The sequence below is a fragment of the Chiloscyllium plagiosum genome, unplaced genomic scaffold, assembly GCF_037043375.1.
Source record: "Chiloscyllium plagiosum isolate Xiang-an unplaced genomic scaffold, Cpla_swu_hap1 HiC_scaffold_23, whole genome shotgun sequence".
NCBI classification, from domain to species: Eukaryota; Metazoa; Chordata; class Chondrichthyes; order Orectolobiformes; family Hemiscylliidae; genus Chiloscyllium; species Chiloscyllium plagiosum.
In genome coordinates this window covers 5,426,251-5,447,837 of record NW_028270161.1, presented here as the reverse complement: position 1 = coordinate 5,447,837, position 21,587 = coordinate 5,426,251, and the positions used below count along the sequence as shown (strand labels likewise).

The 21,587-nt window shown below is 40.8% G+C and overlaps 1 protein-coding gene across 2 annotated transcripts in view; it reads right to left on the bottom strand.

Moving 5' to 3' along the window:
- The window catches only part of sephs1 (selenophosphate synthetase 1), a 59,490-nt gene that overhangs the window by 9,099 nt on the left and 28,804 nt on the right, over positions 1-21,587 (bottom strand). For both annotated transcript variants that reach the window (XM_087999338.1, XM_043714177.2), the window contains exons 4-7: positions 20,766-20,873; positions 13,942-14,096; positions 10,139-10,229; positions 9,486-9,585 (exon numbers count right to left, since the gene is read on the bottom strand). In XM_087999338.1, the coding sequence (XP_087855464.1) occupies positions 9,486-9,585; positions 10,139-10,229; positions 13,942-14,096; positions 20,766-20,873 (454 nt within the window). The remainder of the gene's footprint in view (positions 1-9,485; positions 9,586-10,138; positions 10,230-13,941; positions 14,097-20,765; positions 20,874-21,587) is intronic.

The following is a 21,587-nucleotide window of genomic DNA, read 5'->3' as shown; positions in this document are numbered from 1 at the left end:
GGCAGCATCTGCAAAGAGAAACCAGAGTTAACATTTTGGGTAGAGGGACCCTTCCTCAGAAGTGATGGTAAATGTCAGTTATTATTCAGAAGGCAGGGTTGGAGGGGCGGTGAGTAAGGAGTAAACAATAGGTGGGATAGAGCTCAAAGAGACAGAAAAACAGCTAGCCAGACAAAAGGAGTGGATAGCAATCTTGAGAGGGTGAATAGCTGCTAATGGGGATTGTTAGTGCTGACAATGGATTGCGCGTAATAGCAGGCAATGTGAGATACCAGTGTTGGACTGAGGTGGACAAAGTTCAAAATAAAACAACACCAGGTTATAGTCCAAAAAGTTTATTTGGAAGCACTAGCTTTTGGAGCACTGCTCCTTCATCAAATGGTTGTAGGAGCAGCACTCCAAAAGCTAGTACTTCCAAATAAATTTGTTGGACTATAACCTGGTGTTGTTTGATTTTTAAATGTTGTCACAAGACCTGGTGTGAGATGTGGGGACTGAGACTTAGAGTTCAAGCCTTCAAATTTTTGAACTAGATATTGATTCCTGAACGCTGTAAGATCCCCAAGCAGAAAGTCAGATGTTTTTCTTCCAGCTAATGCTGAGCTTCGCTGCAGCACTGCAGCAAGCCTGAGACAGTGATACTGGCCAGGGAACAGAATGGTGTGTTGAAGTGGCAGGCAGCAGGAAGCTCAGGGTCACTTCTGTGGGTATAACATCGGTGTTCTGCCAAGCAGTCACCCAGTCTATGCTTCATCTCCCCACTGTAGAGATCACATTGTGAGTTGTTTCTTAGCACGTCGAATGAGCTGGGGATGAAATGGAACTGGGAGTAGTGCAGCCTTGAGCCAATGTGATATGATGCTCTGGAGAGAGAGAGAGGTCAAGAGAGTGTATATGACGATGCATGGCACTGGGTGTGGATCTCAGGATGCAGCAAGAACATCTGTCTGTGCAGCGTTGAACATCTGTGATCCTGGATGGATTCAAAGCACGAGGGATGAAACTGGAGTTGGAAGCCACGTGGGGAGAGTCTGAGCAGGAGGCAGTCAACAAGGAATGTGACATCACTATGGAAACTAGGTTTATCAAATAGTTGGCCAAACACCAGATATTAGTGAAATTAGTGTTGGTGGAGAAGAATAAAAAAAGATTAGAACGGAAATCCTGTCTATTGCATTCACTGGACACAATGTGGTCTCCGGATTAGTGGTGCTGGAAGAGCACAGTAGTCCAGGCAGCATCCAAGGAGCTTCGAAATCGACGTTTCGGGCAAAAGCCCTTCATCAGGAATAAAGGCAGTGAGCCTGAAGCATGGAGAGATAAGCTAGAAGAGGGTGGGGGTGGGGAGAAAGTAGCATACAGTACAATGGGTGAGTGGGGGAGGGGATGAAGGTGATAGGTCAGGGAGGAGAGGGTGGAGTGGATAGGTGGAAAAGGAGATAGGCAGGTAGGACAAGTCCAGACAAGTCATGGGGACAGTGCTGAGCTGGAAGTTTGGAACTAGGGTGAGGTGGGGGAAGGGGAGTGAGGAAACTGTTGAAGTCCACATTGATGCCCTGGGGTTGAAGTGTTCCGAGGCGGAAGAGGAGACGTTCTTCCTCCAGGCGTCTGGTGGTGAGGGACCGGCGGTGAAGGAGGCCCAGGACCTCCATGTCCTCGTCAGAGTGGGAGGGGGAGTTGAAATGTTGGGCCACGGGGCGGTGTGGTTGATGGTGCCGGTGTCCCTGAGATGTTCCCTAAAGCGCTCTGCTAGGAGGCGCCCAGTCTCCCCAATGTCGAGGAGACCGCATCAGGAGCAACGGATACAATAAATGATATTAGTGGTGCAAGTAAAACTTTGATGGATGTGGAAGGCTCCTTTAGGGCCTTGGATAGAGGTGAGGGAGGTGTGGGCGCAGGTTTTACAGTTCCCGCGGTGGCAGGGGAAAGTGCCAGGATGGGAGGGTGGGTTGTAGGGGGGGCGTGGACCTGACCAGGTAGTCACGGAGGGAACGGTCTTTGCGGAAGGCGGAAAGGGGTGGGGAGGGAAATATATCCCTGGTGGTGGGGTCTTTTTGGAGGTGGCGGAAATGTCGGCGGATGATTTGGTTTATGCGAAGGTTGGTAAGGTGGAAGGTGAGCACCAGGGGCGTTCTGTCCTTGTTATGGTCGGAGGGGTGGGGTCTGAGGGCGGAGGTGCAGGATGTGGACGAGATGCGTTGGAGGGCATCTTTAACCACATGGGAAGGGAAATTGCGGTCTCTAAAGGCGGCGGCCTTCTGGTGTGTTCTGTGGTGGAACTGGTCCTCCTGGGAGCAGATATGGCGGAGGCGGAGGAATTGGGAATATGGGATGGCATTTTTGCAAGAGGTAGAGTGGGAAGAGGTGTAATCCAGGTAGCTGTGGGAGTCGGTGGGTTTGTAAAAAAAATGTCAGTGTCAAGTCGGTCGTCATTAATGGAGAGGTCCAGGAAGGGGAGGTGTCAGAAATGGTCCAGGTAAATTTAAGGTCGGGGTGGAATGTGTTGGTGAAGTTGATGAATTGCTCAACCTCCTCGCGGGAGCATGAGGTGGCGTCAATGCAGTCATCAATGTAGCGGAGGAAGAGGTGGGGAGTGGTGCCGGTGTAATTATGGAAGTTCAACTGCTCTACATAGCCAACATGGCCCATGGCTACCCCTTTGGTCTGGAATGTGGTCTCCTCTACATTGGGGAAACACAGCACAGACCAGGTGATCATTTTATGGAACATCTGTGTTCTGCCAGCAGAAATGAGGTGAAGATTCCAGTTGCCTGCTACTTCAGCACACCATCCTGTTACTTGGCCAATATCTCTGTCTCAGGCTTGCTGCAGTGCTCCAGCGAAGCTCAGCATGAGCTGGAAGAAAAACACCCCATTTTCCACTTGGGGACCCTGCAGTCTTCATGACTCAATATTAACTTTAAGACTTGAGCTCTCTCATGTCCCAGCCCCCAACCCTCTTCCCCACACACCAGGTAGAGATGTACAGTATGGAAACAGACCCTTCAATCCAACCTGTCCACGTCGACCAGATATCCCAACCCAATCTAGTCCCACCTGCCAGCACCCGGCCCATGTCCCTCCAAGCCCTTCCTATTCACATATCCATCCAAATGCCTCTTAAATGTTGCAATTGTACTAGCCAACATCATATCCTCTGGCAGCTCATTCCATACACGCACCACCCTCTGCGTGAAAAAGTTGCCCCTTAGGTCTCTTTTATATCTTTCCCCTCTCACCCTAAACCTCTGCCCTCTAGTTCTGGACTCCCCCCACCCCAGGGAAAAGACTTTGCCTATTTACCCTATCCGTGCCCCTCAATTTTGTAAACCTCTATAAGGTCACCACTCAGCCTCCGACGCTCCAGGGAAAACAGCCCCAGCCTGTTCAGCCTCTCCCTATAGCTCAAATCCTCCAACTCTGGCAACATCTCTCCAAGTTTCACAACATCTTTCTTTTCCCTCAGGATTCCCTCCAACAACTTTCCCACTACTGAGGTCAGGCTGACAGGTCTATAGTTCCCTGGCTTGTTTTTACCGCCCTTCTTAAACAGTGGCACCACGTCTGCCAACCTCCAGTCTTCCGGCACCTCACCTGTGACTATTGTTGATACAAATACCTCAGCAAGAGGCCCAGCAATCACTTCTCTTGCTTCCCACAGAGTTCTCAGGTACACCTGATCAAGTCCTGTGGATTTATCCACTTATAACCGTTTCAAGACATCCAGCACTTCCTCCTTTGTAATATGGACATTTTGCAAGGTATCACCATCTATTTCCCTACAGTCTATATCTTTCATATCCTTTTCCACAATAAATACTGATGCAAAATATTCATTTAGTATCTCCCCCATTTTCTGTGGCTCCACACAAAGGCAGGCTTGCTGATCTTTGAGGGGCCCTATTCTCTCCATAGTTACCCTTTTGTCCTTCATATATTTGTAAACACCCTTTGGATTCTCCTTAATTCTATTTACCATGTCCCCTTTTTGCCCTCCTAATTTCCCTCATAAGTATACTCCTACTTCCTTTATACTCTTCTAAAGATTCACTCGATCTATCCTGTCTGTAGCTGACATATGCTTCCTTCGTTTTCTTAACCAAACCCTCAATTTCTTTAGTCATCCAGCATTCCCTATACCTACCAGCCTTCCCTTTCACCCTAACAGGAATATACTTTCTCTGGATTCTCGTTATCTCATTTCTGAAGGCTTCCCATTTTCCAGCCGTCCCTTTACCTGCGAACATCTGCCTCCAATCAGCTTTCGAAAGTTTGTGCCCAATACCGTCAAAATTGTCCTTTCTCCAATTTAGAACTTCCACTTTTAGATCTGGTCTATCCTTTTCCATCACGATTTTAAAACGAATAGAATTATGGTCGCTGGCCCCAAAGTGCTCCCCCTACTGACACCTCAGTCACCTGCCCTGCCTTATTTCCCAAGAGTAGGTCAAGTTTTGCACCTTCTCTAGTAGATACATCCACATACTGACTGGTGATCATATTTTCTGCTACAACACACATCCCATTATCAGCCACTAACAGTCCCCATTAACAGCTATTCACCCTGCCAGACAGATTGTTACCCACTCCTTTGTCTGTCCAACTCTTCTTGTGTCTCTTTGGGCTCTATCCCCATCTTTCGTTTACTCCTTACTCCCTTCCCCTACCCTATCTTCTGCATAAAAACTGACATTTTCCGAGCTATCACTTCTGATGAAGGATCACTAGGCCTGAAACATTAACACTATTTCTCTTCACAGACGTTGCCAGACTTGCTGAGCTTTTTCAGCAATTTCTGTTTTTATTAAGAATAAACAGTATCAAGATATGAGGAAAGAATATTCTTGGAGATAAAGGATTTCTATTAGCTTTCAATGAAATAGGATGTCAAGTCTCCAACATACATTTTCAAAAAATGATAAACTAAATAATAGAAAAAAAACCTCTGACAGATTTCAAAAGAATATTGCCCCAATCTTCTGAAAACAAACAAGATATTTCAAGAGCAACAGTGAAATGAAGAACAGACAAAACCATTTAATATGGCAATGGTAAACATACAACCAAATGGTGTCATTCACAAGGTGAAGGTTGCAGAGATGAGGAGGAAAACTTAATGTTTTAAAAATTTCACTCATGGGTCATGTGGCGTCGCTGGCATTTATTACCCACCCCTAGATGCTCTTGAACTGAGTGGCTTGCTGGGCCATTTCAGAGTGCAGTTGAGTCAATCACATTGCTATGGGTTGAGAGCCAGAAGTAGACCAGACAAAATAAGGATGGCAGATTTCCTTCCCGACAACCAGCAATGGTTTCATGGTCAGTAGTAGATTCTTAATCGCAGATTTTATTATAAAATTTACTGAATTCAAATTCCAGCATCTGCTATGACATATTTTCAAACCCAGGTCCCAAGAACATTAGCGGAGTTTCATGAGTCTAGTGATGATATCACCAAGCCATCAGACCTCCCCTGATGAGGAGGGATAGTGGAACATTGTCATGGAGTGAGTGAGTGAGAGAATGAGAGATTGAGATTACTGCGTGGCAATGTGGTTTAGAGAGAACATCTACTCATCCAATTTAATCTTTCCCTGTAACTAAAATTCTCCAGAACTGACACATCCTCATTAATCTCCTCTCTAGTACGATCACATACTTCCTGCGATGCAGTGACCAGACTGCACACAGTACTTTAGCTGTGGCTTGGCCCATGTTGATGTAATTCTAGCGTAATCTTCCCTGCCTCAATTATTAAAATAAAGCATCTCATTCCTGACACTTTTTCTAGCTGTTTGGCTACCTTCCTCTCCAGGATGCAGACATATTTTCCTGCCGTTTGTTGTGAATTTCTTTACCTTGCTTGCCCTCTCCAAATGCATTACACATTCATACTCGAGTTGAATTAAATTGATTGTTATGTGTGCCGAGGCACAGTGTAAAGCTTTGTCTTGGGAGCAATAAAGGCAGATCACAGAGTTAAATAAATAGTAGGTAAACAGTGGCAAAAAACAAACACCGGCACAGGCAAATGTTAAGAGTTTGAGAGTCCATTCATTATTTGAAAAATAATAGGGTAGAAACCTGTTTCTAAACCAGCTGGTGCATGTGCTCAGGCTTCTGTACCTTCTCTCCGATGGTAGAGGTTGTTGAAAAACATTGTCAGGATGGGATGGACCTTTGAGAATGCTGGCAGCCTTTCTTTGACAGCGGGCCTGGTGGATGGATTCTATAGATGGGAAGTTGGCCTTTGTGATTGTCCAGGGCAAGTTCACCACTCTCTGTAACCGTCTCCAATCTTGAATGGTACAGTTGCCATACCAGGTAGTGATACATCCAGACAGATGGCATACCTGTAAAAGTTGGCAAGGATATTCGCCATGTCAAATTTCCTCAGCTGCCCAAGGAAGAGATGTTGTTGGGCCTTTGTAACCAGTGCCTCCACATGAAGAGTTCAAAGTGGCTTGTTGTGGATGACCACTCTCTGGAGTTTGACACTCTCCACTCATTCCACCTCTGTGCTGTTAATGTCTAGGGGCGCATGAGTAACACCCAGCCGAAAGTCAATAATGAGTTCCTTGGTTTTGCCGGCATTGAGAGCTACGTTGTTCTCCGTGCACTATTTTTCCAGGTCTTCCACATCCCATCTGTAGTCTGTTTCATCACCATCTGTGATTCGACTGACTATAGTGGTGTCATCAGTGGACTTGTAAAAGGGACGGAACTTCTCCTGGTTGAATTTCAATTACAGATATCCCCCGCTTTTCGAACGTTCACTTTATACAATTTCGCTTTTACGAAAGACCTCCATTAGTAACTATTTTTACAAATCTGAAGAGGATTTTCACTTACGAAAAACAGCAAAATTTTCCCCATATAAATCATGCACCTTTGCTTTACATCATTTTCGGCTTACAAAAGGTTTCCTGGGAATACTCTACTTTTGGATAGTGGGGAATACTCGTGCCACTAATGTGCCTACCTTTGTAGTCTGTTGATATTCTCTTGCAGGTTACAGCTTTCTTTATTACCAACACGTCCAATTTTTCCAACTGCAAACTTATTAATTCCCCATTCGCTTAAGTTTAAATCTGTGCTATGCATCACCTAATACAAGGGATATTAGTGGTGAGGCCAGTAAAACGCCAGCAGAAACAGCCTTTCAATCACAAAAATTACAAAGAATAACGATTGATTTTCTAGACAGCCAACCCACTACTTGCCCTGGAGTCCCAGGAACATCTACTTTTCTTCCAATTCTACCGTCTGGAACCTTGAGAAAAGTTTTCCTAAAATCTAAGAAACTACATCGACCATGTTATCCTCTTCCTTGTTACCTCCCTCAAAAGAATTAATTCAAGTTGGTCATAATTATCCCATAACAAATCCATGCTGACTGTCCTGAATCGATTTGACTGCCTTCCAAATGATGATGAATAGCACCCTTCAGAATTCCATTTCCCTAGTAATCTTCCCATCACCAAGCATAGGCTGGTACTTGGTCTCCCCCTTTCTCCCTTTTGAACAAATGTACATTAACATTTGTAAGCACAATGTCTGAAGCCAGGGACGACTTGAAAATGGTTGTCAGCCTCCACTGTTCTCACTGTTTAATTCAAAAGATGCCAATGCCTAGACACATTCCTTGTTCCTGCAGGGGACATGTTCCTGCATATGACTTTATGTAGCTTCTAGCAAGTGAGCCACATTGGACACCTGACCAATAACCTTAATATTTCCTTATCACATCTAATTTTTTTGCACTCTTTCAACTGAATGTCTCCCTCCTTAATGAAGACAAATGCAAAGTATTCATTAAGATTATGTTTCTTTTTCACACAAAGGTAATCTCTTTAGTTTTTAATGGTTCGTTTTTTCTTTTTTTCTCCTAATGATCATTATATCCCTGGAAAACTTTACAATTCTAGAGGAGGTTCGGGAACAATGTATCATTGAAGATGGAAGGACGGGTTGAGAGTGTGGTTATGAAAGCATCCAATTTCTTAAGTTTTATTAAGAGGAGCATAAAGTCTAAAAGTTAAGCTGCAAAAAAGGAAGGGCAGACGTGGTAGGATGCATGAGTGGAAGGTGAGGGGAACTACAAAGGACAGGACGAAGGCATCTGCAAAGAAGAGAAAACCGTTAACAAAACAATGCTCAGTTTACTAGGAACTAAGAACATTTGAAATCACAGATGTAATGAATTCCTTGCAAATCAATGTGGAATCTCCGGCTTAAGGCAACATATGTTCAGGAGCAACTATAATGGAAAACGTTGTGGATGTTGTAAAATTATTAATTGCAAACTTGTGATTAACATGTGCAAAAGCAGTAACAAGTATACTAACTACCTTATTAAAATTTTCCAGCTTTGTATGCACATTATGAAACTGCATTAGCTGTGATCTCACTAGACTTTGGGAGTGATGACTTTTTGTACGTAGAAGCATGTAAATTATTTTGGGGAGAAACGTTTATTGCTAACTTTTGCTAGTTCTTTTATGTAAATCTAAATACAGTTGTGTTCAAGAAATAAATATATTCCTTGTGTGTTGTGGCTTCACGTTTTGGTGGGTGTGTGGGTGATGTATTTTTAGATGGATTGACAATATTAACAAATCCTTCCAATTCTGCTTCTTTGTAAATACAAAAGTACTGCGGTAATAGGACTGCAACACTTAATGAGTAATCAAGAGTGAAAAAGATGTTCGTAAAAAATTAATAAGTAGCCCATAATTGAATTTCAAGAGTCTTTAAAAAAAACCTCAACTTGATAATGTAATATATATATTAATGGACTGGTAATCCACAGGCTAGAATAATAATCCATTATGTAATTACATACAGTCATACTTAATTTGGCAATTTTAGTTTAAATTGATATTCATTTGTACTTCAACTTCTAAAGTTCATTAATTTTTAAGCAAAAAGCATTTAGCATAGATATGGAAAAGTGTTTCAATTTTAATAATGATTGGCTAGTGTTCAGCCACATTCTCTATTCTGGCCGGAAAGGAGGCAGATGGGAAAAACAAAGCAGTAGAGACAACATTATAACAGACTAAGCAGGCTGATAACATGTCAAAAGTTTGCCTGCTCAATTCAGCAAATCTATTAATGGAGGATGATTAGTATTTGACTTAACTCAGTGATAACATTAATAATCAAAGCTGTAAATGAACTTAAATAATCTTCCTACATTCTCATATTACTCCAAAAATGTGTGGTTGGGAGAGGGGGGAGTGGAGAGTCTTTTCTTCTACAGAGGATGACAGAGTTAGGCAACAACTTCTGTACTTCAAATAGAATATCACAGAACAGCCATCTATTTATAAAAGACGACCAGCATCATCAGCATTTTTATAATATTATAAAATCTCGTGTACATTCGAAATGACAAAGAGAATTTTTTTTATAAGGACAAATTATTTAGATATTCTTACAGCATTAATTATCAACGATGAAACAAATCACTTAGGACATACCGGTTCTGTTTAATCGTGCCATGTTCATCATTGCTTCCTGGTAGGCCAACTCCACATCTTCTTGAGTGACAACAAGCTTAATCTTATTCCATTTTTCTGGCTGTTAGTAAAAATATGGTACAGATAATATAAAATTATAATTAATGTAGAATTATACTGAAAATACTTCTGTAAATTAAAAATAGGTTTAGAAATGTGCACTCCTGGCAACAAATGTTATTGATCAGGAATTGTTTAATGGATGGTGATCAAATGCAAAGCATGGCTGAATTTGCAATGAGCTTTGCAAAGCAGGCTACTCTACATGTCAGGGATTAAAAGTCCTAAAATTACTCATGTCTACATATAATATGGAAATTCAACCACCAGAATGCCATCAACCAAAACTTATCGCTTTTCAAATAGCCAATGAGGAATAAGTGTACAAATGTAGAACTTTTTAAGTTTACAAAGAAACTAAACATGTGAAGGATCATCTTGTGGCATGACTAGAGTTTTCATCAATACAATCATAAGAATTAAAAATCAAGGGACAAACATACAGTTTTAAATTGAATTTTGAGCATTACTCAAATACTCATTTTTTTTTGGTGATTACAGGTAGAAACAATTTAGTTAAATACTGCACCATTATAAATGTCGAAATTACTTACTATATCAAGCCACTGGTGCACAGCAACTGCTACTTGAGTTCCAAGTGGTTTTGTTAGTACCAAAACATCGCCTGGCACTGCATTGTCCGGCCTGCAAAATAATTTCACCATACCATAAAGAAGTGCACCATGAATGCTTTGTTACTTCAGTTGGTAACTTATCAGTTAAGCTAAATGCTGAAACTTCTGAATAACATCCAACACTAACAACTGTGCAAATTAAATTAGCTCAAAACAGAAGATTTAGTCAAGTCTATGGATGGCCTATGAATCCACTCAGCACTGTATCGTTCTATAGAGTGAAACTAAATTATATAAATGACATGATTGTTTTTAATATCATAATTTTTTTTTAAAAAAGCACTGAGTCAAACAAAGTTGCACAACACATCCATAATTTAAGATCTATAAACTGCTTTGATTTCAAACTCTTGTAAAATCATACAAAATTAATACCTTTTTCCCATTTGTTTTGAGAGAAAAGTCAATGAAAAGCATTATTTAAATATAATTGCAGCAAAACAGGATCAATGTCATTAGTCACAAGCCTGGCTCTAACTTATTTGCATATGAAGTTACGAAAATGTTGGCGATATGTACTGATAACCATTGAACTATTTTTAGTACAAGGCAAATCAGCACCCTGAGAACTTGTCTTGGAAATGCAACAAAATTACCCTGGCATATCAATTTCACTAAACTTCTAAAAAGGAAATAGAAGGATGCAAGAATATTTTTACACACACTGAAAAACTTAAACAATAATAGTGGAAAACACAGAACAGATTTTTAAAAGGGTTAAAAATAATCTGTACATTGTGGGAAAAAAACAGACTCATGAATGACATTTATTGATGGCACATTTTCAACTGGACTGAAAAGTATTTTAGAGCACGTAACTGTTACAGTATATGGTTGTACAAGTCACTAGTTTTCATAATTCATATCAATTACAGTTTATAAAATAATCACTTTGTTTCACTCAAGAAAGCAACAGTTTACTAACAGTTCTTAAGTTACTTCCTTTATTGGGAAAATAGACAAACAACTTTCCACTACAATTTCCCACTGCAAAGAAAATCATGGTGTGGCAAGTGAAAAACCTACTACTGACTTCTCAAACATAGGATTATCATATTCTCCCCACAATGCTTGCTTGTCTTGTTCTTACCATCAATCTCTTTTGTTGGTTTTGAATTTGTAGACTCCCAAACCCTTCCCAACTCACCAATATTTATGTGCAAGCCTGGAGTCTGGTGGGCTACTGTAACCCAGGGTGCTTAACAATCCAGTGTGGTTGCTCTTTAGATAAAATCTACATCCATGTACTTTCAACAGCTGCTTGACTAATTCTGCTTGCTTCAAACTGTGGGCTTGGATGTCAACTCAACAACATGATCACTCTTTTGCCCAAGATGAGACAAAATTAAACTTAAGAACTTCTCAGTTATAATGGACATAAAAAAGCCAAGTGAAATTTTTCACATTTTATAAAGCAAAGTGTATGCTCTCAGTGCAATATATTATTAAAAATGGGCAATGGGAGCTGTTTGTGTATGTGCAGAATTGTCAGTTTGCCCCTGTATGTGACACAGTGATAATACTCTAGCTGGGGTCTGATCAGTAATTCAGAAATATTTAGCATATCTTCCTTTTTTGTTATATTTTGAAGCCAGCATACTGAAGTTTGCTGCCCAAAGTGATCACTAATTGAATATGTGACTGCACTGATCTTAAAATAAGTTAAATCTGCACATAGGGTGGGACGGTGGCTCAACGGTTAGCACTGCTGCCTCACAGTGCCAGGGACCCGGGTTCAATTCCTGCCTCTGGCAACTGTCTGTGTGGATTTTGCACGTTCTGCCTGTGTCTGCGCGAATTTCCTCTGGGTGCTCCGGTTTCCTCCCACAGTCCAAAAATGCGCAGGTTAGGTGAATTGGCCATGCTAAATTGCCCATAGTGTTAGGTGCATTAGTCAGCGATGGAATGGGTCTGGGTAGGTTGCTCTTCGGAGGGTCAGTGTGGACTTGTTGAGACGAAGGGCCTCCCGCCACACTGTAGGGAATCTAATCTAAAGTCCTCCAATCTTGGGTCCCCTGCTCCAGCCCCAGACCACACTGCATTGACAGAATGTTCCAGTTCTGCGTGTGCGTGGTGTACCACCTAGAGGTAGCCTTGCCCTTAAACATTTTTTTAAGGCTGTGTTTATGTTACAAAGTTAGTGAAATAAGGAAAATACCAAAACATCAGCACCAGAGGGCAACATAGCACTTCAGTGTTCCAAGACTGTCAAGAATGAGGGTGCAAATCCACCCCTGTAAGTTCCTGGAGGCTTCAGGTTCAGCTTCAGTAAAGCTGGAGAGAGGCCAGATACTTTCTAAGAACAATATGAGAAAGCAGCTATTATTTCAGATTTCTTTCAGGGCTTCCTCAAATTAAGTCATTTGTCTTTCTTGCAATTATTATTGGATTTAAATGATCAGACCGTAATTAAATATAACTTATGACTAGTTAAAGCCTGAAGTCTCAAACATTGAGGGTGTGAAAAGACAAGTCTAATACTACATATACAATTAGAGGTAGCCAATTAGTCGTACAACAAACCACAAAATATTTGGATTCACCATAAAACTGAATGCCCAACCTGTCAAAATGATAAGTTCTAATGGACAAGATCACGTTAAAAGTTTACTTTTTGGAAGAGGCAAACTTGTTAAAAAAATTCTTCTATTGGTTTCAGGCTTTGTTGGAGAATAATATCATATTCTGAGTAACCAAAAATGAATAAGTTTCAGAATCCACTAACATTCACAGTAAAAAAAAATTCATTGGGTCGTCAATACTCAAAAATACTGTTGTCAAAGTGGCATGACACAAGGCTGTGATCATAAATGCCAAATGGTGAGCTTTCCATCTCAAAGATAATGACTGAAAGAAGAGTTCAACTAAGATTTGTGCTTTAAAAGTCGGTTCAGAAAAAGATAAAGCAGTACATTGACAGAGCGAGGAGTTAAGCTTTATAAAAATTTACGTTTTACGAATGACATTTGAACAAATCACATCTGCAACTTAAAATTACCACAGAAGTTCAGAGACTTTTTTTTCCCAAAGTCATGAAAACCAATACAATATATATTGAATGCAACCAAACTGCAGTCATGAGTATTTGAAGACATTTTGTCTAAAATTTATAGGAATGGACTGGGCTTCTATTTCAACATCCCAGGTGCATTTTTAAAAGATATGACGACTGTAAATTCCCATGGGAATGAAGAAATATCTGACATTTTGTCCATTTGCAATATCTAATTACTACAATGCATTGAAGAAACCCGTTACCTACCTTTCCAGGGCTATTTTTATTCTTTAGTGAGGACTTGAATATTGATTGCACATAATGCAAGATTTTGACAATGTTGACATATTGACAATTTGTTTAGTGCCATATCATCTGGCATCTTGTGTCAATTGGATTGTAATCCTTAAGTGATTGGAAGAGTTCACTATTGGCTGCTTTAAATGAGTTACACAGATTGTTAACAGGTCTGTTCAGAGTGGAAAACAAAGCAGTACAAACTGTTATATTGTGGCTCCACAGCTATCAGTTCCAACCCTTTTCAGTTTACATTCAATCCCTCAAAATTTAGCAGTAAATTCAATAGAAACTTTAAATGAAAAATCCCTAAACCACAAAGACAAGCATTTATCTTGAACAAGGCAAAAATATCCATAATCTTTGATCCAATATACATCTGAAACATTTTTGTGTTAGAATAGTTACAGATACCAATGATTAAACTTACATGATGAATTCATTTGGTTGGCACACTGTTGTGGCCACACCTCCTAAAATGATCCACGGGTTTAATACAGTTTGTCCACCAGTTACCGATGTACCTGCCTCATCTGCTGCATCTTTAAAACCCTGTATTATTAGTGGCATTACTTTGTCCCGCTCCTGTATGTAAAATACAATTAGACTTTAAGATTAACTTAATATTTTTCAAAACCAGTTCCACCTCTTAAAAATTTTACAAAATGTTATACAAGTCAGGATATAAATTTTGTGTTGCACACCTAATTAATTCACTTATTTTAAAATACTTGGATTACAAATGATGTACGAAAGCCAATATCAATTATCAATAATTAGCAATTGTTTTAAAAAAGTCAAATCAAAACTATTTTCTACTTATTGTTTATTAAACTATGACGTTAGAGACTGATACATGACTGGGTTAAATACAGATGTGCTGCCAATTTCCCAATCATATGAAATAGCCCCAACCTCTCAAAAGCAGATGTGATGCTTGGCCTGGAAGGAGCCAATATGAAGGCATTCATTTCGGTTAACCCAATCTATTTAACTAAAATAACTTAGTTCTATTTTATTCATTAGTTATTCTATTTGAAGTTCCTGATTCCAAGGATTTGAAAAAGGCTGTTCTTTGCAGCACAAAGTTGTTGAGTGGTCAATCCTGAGTCAGAACTCCTTAAATCAGTAAACATGCAAGTTTCAGAAAACAATGCAAAATAGACACTGATGTAAACATTTAGTTTACACAGTTCCAGGACAAGTAGCTCAATACTCCAACGGATCAATTTGAATTGTTTAATATTTCACTCGAGGCACCCACATAGGTCTCTTAAGTGAGTTTGCTTATTGTGAGTGCAAAGTAGCAACTTTGGGCTGTGATTAACAATTAAACCCTAACCTTAAATTGCCCAAATCCAATTCAGATAGCAGCCTTTTTACTAGTGATCAGAAGAGATTGGAACTGGGTTCAAACCTGGTGTAAAAGGGTAACAGCATGAAAATGGTTTACACTACTGATCTAATTACTGTAGTCTACATTTGAATTATTTCTGCTTTCATGCTGACCTATCACAATCCATGGAATATAAAAATGCATGCAGTCCATACTCCCTGCAATTAGCAACGGCATTCTTTTTCTGAATATTTGCTGGACAAATACCAGCAGGGACCATAGGAAAAGATAAACTATCAACTGATAAAACTAATAGTTCCCCAAGACTAAAAAAACAAATTCTATAGTAAAATCTTAGTATGAGCAGTTATTATTGATACCAACTTCCATACCAGAACTGACTTGAAGCATGAAATGCACTCTTAGTAGAGTGACAAAAAAAAAAATCCCTTCCAAGTATTGACAGCATGTAGTTTTATAGGGTAGGGTTCAAGTGGTTGTTTTTCTTCGTAAAAGCATTATACCTTGGTCTAGATATTCAGGTTCTGGCTAACACAGTGAGGAATGGCTGTTTCAAGACCTCTGGCAAATTTACCCTACAACACGTATTCAGCTATGTACAAAAGTGGATTCCACAGATTCTCTGTCATGAAGTGGCATGTCAGTTCATTGCACTTTCATACAACCATAAATTCACCCCAGAAAACTAGAACACTAGACAAAGTTCCGTATTCTTCTTGAATGATTATAACCAAAATCTCTCTATTTATAACATTTTAAGTTATATTTTTAAAAACAAAATCATTAAACTGCTTTACCAACTTAGCCAGCAGTCTTTACTTTTCAGACTGATCTTGGAGGAACTGTTGAGTGAAGTCCACAGCACAGAACCAGATAAGTTAATTGTTTTAAGAGGCCTACAGAAAGGCTGCAGTAGTGACTAGAGTGGGTTCGTTGTCGATTATGTGATTTTGGAGATATGTCTCTTGACTAAACTTAAAATATGGAGGACGAGGAGGAGGATCTCAGATACACAGTCACATAGTTGGGTTAACTCCAGGAAAGGAAGAGAGGTAGGCAGCTAGTGCAGGAGTCTTTTGCGGCTATACCCATTTCAAACAGGTATGCTGTTTTGGATAATGTAGGGGTTGATGGATTCTCAGGAGAACGTAGCACGAACAGCCAAGTTTCTGGCATTGAGACTGGCTCTAATGCAATGAGGGGTACATCGGGTTCCAAGAGATCAATTGTATTAGGGGATTCTCTAGTCCGTGGTATGGACAGAAGTTTCTCAGGCCAGCAGCAAAAAAAACAACAGAATGGTGCGTTGCTTCCCGGGTGCCAGGATCAAGGATGTCTCAGAGGGTGCAGAATGTTCTCATGGGGGAAGAGGGGCCGGGAAGAGGGGCCAGGAAGAGGTCATTGTCCACATTGGAACCAATGACATAGGAAGGGAAAAGGATGAGATTCTGAAGGGAGATTACAGAGAGTTAAAAAGGAGGTCCTCGAGAATAGTAATATCTGGATTACTCCCGGTGCTACGAGCTAGTGAGGGCAGGAAAAGGAGGATAGAGCAGATGAATGCAAGGCTGAGAAGCTGGTGTATGGGAGAAGAATTCACATTTTTGGATCATTGAAATCTCTTTTGGGGTAGAAGTGACCTTTACAAGAAGGACGGATTGCACCTAAATTAGAAGGGGACTAATATACTGGCAGGGGGAATTGCTAGAGCTGCTTGGGAGGATTTAAACTAGTAAGAGCGGGGGGGGGGGCGCCCAGGGAGATAGAGAGGAAATAGATCAATCGGAGACTGGTACAGTTGAGAACAGAAGCGAGTCAAACACAGTCAGGGGAGGCAAGGACAAGGTAGGACTAATAAATTAAACTGCATTTATTTCAATGCAAGGGGCCTAACAGGGAAGGCAGATGAACTCAGGGCATGGTTAGGGTGCCCTGGGACTGGGATATCATAGTAATTACAGAAACATGGCTTAGGGATGGGCAGCATTGGCAGCTTAATGTTCCAGGATTCAAATGCTACAGGGGAGGATGGAAAGGGAGGCAAGAGAGGAGGAGGAGTGGTATTCTTGAAAAGGGATAGCATTACAACTGTGCTGAGGGAGGATATTCCTAGAAATACATCCAGGGAAGTTATTTGGGTGGAACAGAGAAATAAGAAAGGGATGATCACCTTACTGGGATTGTATTATAGACCCCCTAATAGTCAGAGGGAAATTGAGAAACAAACTTGTAAGGAGTTAGCTATCTGTAAGAGTAATAGGGTGGTTATGGTAGGAGATTTTAACTTTCCAAACATAGACTGGGACTGCCATAGTGTTAAGGGTTTAGATGGAGAGCAAATTGGTAAGTGTGTACAAGAAAATTTTCTGATTCAGTATGTCAATGGACCAACTAGAGTAGGTGCAAAACTTGATCTACTCTTGGGAAATAAGGCAGGGCAGGTGACTGGAGAGCACTTAGGGGCCAGCGACTATAATTCTATTGGATTTAAAATAGTGATGGAAAAGGATAGACCAGATCTAAAAGTTGAAGTTCTAAATCAGAGAAAGGCCAATTTTGACGGTATTAGGCAAGAACTTTTGAAAGCCGGTTGGGGCAGATGTTTGCAGGTAAAGGGACGGCTGGAAAATGGGAAGCCTTCAGAAATGAGATAAGAATCCAAAGAAAGTATATTCCTGTTAAGGTGAAAGGAAAGGCTGATGGGTAGAGGGAATGCTGGATGACTAAAGAAATTGAGGGTATGGTTAAGAAAAAGAAGGAAGCATATGTAAGGTATAGACCGGATAGATCAAGTGAATCCTTAGAAAAGTATAAGGCAATAGGAGTATACTTAAGAGGAAAATCAGGAGGGCAAAAAGGAGACATGAGATAGCCTTGGCAAATAGAATTAAGGAGAATCCTAAGAGTTTTTACAAATACATTAAGGACAAAAGGGTAATTAGGGAGAGAATAGGGCCACTCAAAGATCAGCAAGGCAGCCTTTGTGGTGGAGCCACAGAAAATGGGGGAGATATTAGATGAGTATTTTGCATCAGTATTTACTGTGGAAAAGGATATGGAAGATATAGAAAGTAGTGAAATAGATGGTGACACCTTGCAAAATGTCCAGATTACAGAGGAGGAAGTGCTGGATGTCTTGAAACGGTTAAAGATAGATAAATCCCCAGGACCTGATCAGGTGTACCTTAGAACTCTGCAGGAAGCTAGAGAAGTGATTGCTGGGCCTCTCACCGAGATATTTATATCAGCGATAGTCACAGGTGAGGTGCCGGAAGACTGGAAGTTAGCTGACGTGGTGCCACTGTTTTAAGAAGGGTAGTAAGGACAAGCCAGGGAACTATAGACCAGTGAGCCTGACCTCGGTGGTGGGCAAGTTGTTGGAGGGAATCCTGAGGGACAGGATGTACATGTATTTGGAAAGGCAAGGACTGATTAGGGATAGTCAACATGGCTTTGTGCGTGGGAAATCATGTCTCTCAAACTTGATTGAGTTTTTTGAAGAAGTAATAAAGAGGATTGATGAGGGCAGAGCAGTAGGTGTGGTCTATATGGACTTCAGTAAGGCGTTCGACAAGGTTCCCATGGGAGACTGATTAGCAAGGTTAGATCTCATGGAACAAAGGGAGAACTAGCCATGTGGATACAGAATTGGTTCAAAGGTAGAAGACAGAGGGTGGTCGTGGAGGATTGTTTTTCAGACTGGAGGCCTGTGACCAATGGAGTGCCACAAAGATCGGTGCTAGGTCCTCTACTTTTTGTCATTTACATAAATGGTTTGGATGTGAACATAACAGGTACAGTTATTAAGTTTGCAGATGACACCAAAATAGGAGGTGTAATGGACAGCGAAGAAGGTTACCTCAGATTACAACAGGATCTTGACCAGATGGGCCAATGGGCTGAGAAGTGGCAGATGGAGTTTAATTCAGATAAATGTCAGGTGCTGCATTTTGGGAAAACAAATCTTAGCAGGACTTGTACACTTAATGGTAAGGTCGTAGAGAGTGTTGCTGAATAAAGAGACCTTGGAGTGCAGGTTCATAGCTCCTTGAAAGTGGAGTCGCAGGTAGGTAGGATAGTGAAGGCGGCGTTTGGTATGCTTTCTTTTATTGGTCAGAGTATTGAGAACAGGAGTTAGCACATCATGTTGCGGCTGTACAGGACATTAATTCGGCCACTGTTGGAATACTGCGTGCAATTCTGGTCTCCTTCCTATCAGAAAGATGTTGCAAAACTTGAAAGGGTTCAGAAAAGATTTACAAGGATGTTGCCAGGGTTGGAGGATTTCAGCTATGGGGAGATGCTGAACAGGCTGGAGTGTCCCTTATAGAGGTTTACAAAATTATGAGGGGCATGGATAGGGTAAATAGACAAAGTCTTTTCCCTGGGGTCAGAGTCCAGAACTAGTAGGCATAGGTTTAGGGCGAGAGGGGAAAGATATAAAAAAAGACCTAAGGGGCAACGTTTTCACACAGAGGGTGGTATGTGTATGGAATGAGCTGCCAGAGGAAGTGGCATTTAAGAGACATTTGGATGGGTATATGAATAGGAAGGGTTTGGAGGGATATGGGCCAGGTGCTGGCAGGTGGGACTAGATTGGGTTGGGATATGTGGTCGGCATGGATGAGTTGGACCAAAGGGTCTGTTTTCATGCTGTACATCTCTGCGACTCTATGACTCGAGTTACACATAAAACACTCACCAGGACAGCACTAATGTCAAAGTACTCAAGCACTGTGAAATGACAGCTACAGCCTGGAGACAATAACTCTGGTTCCATCTGTATTCTAAGATAAATGTTATGCTGTCCTGGAGCCTGAGAAGGCTATTTTAACTGTACTCAGCAAAACACTGATTAAAGAAGCTATGAGTACCAAACTGCTCACAGCAAGTCAGTCAGCAAGTAGTACAGAACATAGAACAATAAAGCGCCATTCGGCCCTCGATGTTGTGCCTACCTATAAACTATTCTCAGCTCGCCCCCCTACACTAACCCATCATCATCATCCATGTGCTTATCCAAGGATTGTTTAAATCTCCCTAATGTGGCTGAGTTAACTACATTGGCAGATAGGGCATTCCACGCCCTTACTACACTGAGTAAAGAACCTGTCTCTGACATCTGTCTTAAATCTATCACCCCTCAATTTGTAGTTATGCCCCCTTGTACAAGCTAACATCATCCTAGGAAAAAGACTTTCACTGTCTCCCCTATCTAATCTTCTAATCATCTTGTATGTCTCTATCAAATCCCCTCTTAGCCTTGTTCTTTCCAAAGAGAACACACCCAAGTCTCAAGTATCTTGGACTTGTATGTTTCTTTCAAACTAAAAAGGTAAGAAGTGGAGAATGGCAGGTGTCTTTTCCCTAGGGTGGAGGATTTCAAGACTCCGGGGCATATTTTTAAGGTGAGAGGAGAAAGATTTAAAAAAGACAACCGGGGCAACTTTTTTTTTTTGTTTTTACACGGAGCATGGTTGACGTGTGAATGAACTTCCAGAGGACATGGTGGATGTGTGTATAGTTACAACATGTCAGACATTTGGATAAATATATGAATAAAACATGTTTTGAGGAATATGGGCCAAGCACAGGTAGGTGGGACTAGTTTAGTTTGGGAATATGATTGACATGGACTGGCTGGACTGAAGGGTCTGTTTCCATGTCATATCATTCTATGACTCTTAAGTGTATAAATTGGAATGCTGATTGTGTTTATTCCATGGATGCTATACACTCCCAGTGCTTTTGTTTACAATTTAACACAGTTCTTTTTACTTCACATTTCTACTGTTCCGTTGGTTAATTGACCATTGCCTTTAAAGAAAGATTACACTTTGGAAACTTAAATATGCTACGAGCATTACTTGGCTGTCTTTGTTAATATTGTAGCTTACCTTATCTGTCATTTTATTGCTGACTCCAAGCAACATCAACATATTGTCACACTCTGTAACACCCATGGCATAAAGATCACTTAGAACATTGGCACAAGCAATTCGACCCTGTAAAAATTGAAGGGAGGAGTGAAAACAAGAATCAGAATATTAATTTCATATTACTTACCATCTAAGCGATTCTTCAAAAGGAAAACTCCAATACAAAAACACTTTATCTAAAAGTTACAAAGCAAAAATTATTATAGTAAAATCTAGAGCATGTCGATCCAATATAAATTTCATGTAGATATAAATTTACTAACTTGCTTTATGTTAATGGTATTCTATTGCACAGAAAAAGAGGAGACAATACTACATTGGAGACTTTATTCACAGGTGGCGTTCAGGCTGCACTTTGCAAACCACAAATGCACTGTGAAATGCCAGCAAAATCACAAAACAGGGCATGGACAGCACCGTCTGTAGTTGCCAAGATCATAATGGCTTGTAACTTTTAAACCATGTGGTCGTTCCAGGCTGCTGCAGACAATATCTCAGGTTACTGCACATTGCGGCTCATTATACAGAAGAAGCATACAACTCACAACAAGGTGCAAAAGAGCAGTTGGTTTTGGCTAAATGATCGTCTCAGCCTGAACTGTAAATTTTCCTAGAGTCCAAAGTGCCACTGAAACACAATATCATGTATTCTCACCGGCTCTTGTCTAACATTCCTCAGTAGAAAGAGGCAACACTTGATAAACCTGTGTTTTGTTTGCAAGCTTTGGTATTATTACATCAAACATGTTTGTGCCTGGCTCCCTGGCATCACTTTCTTTC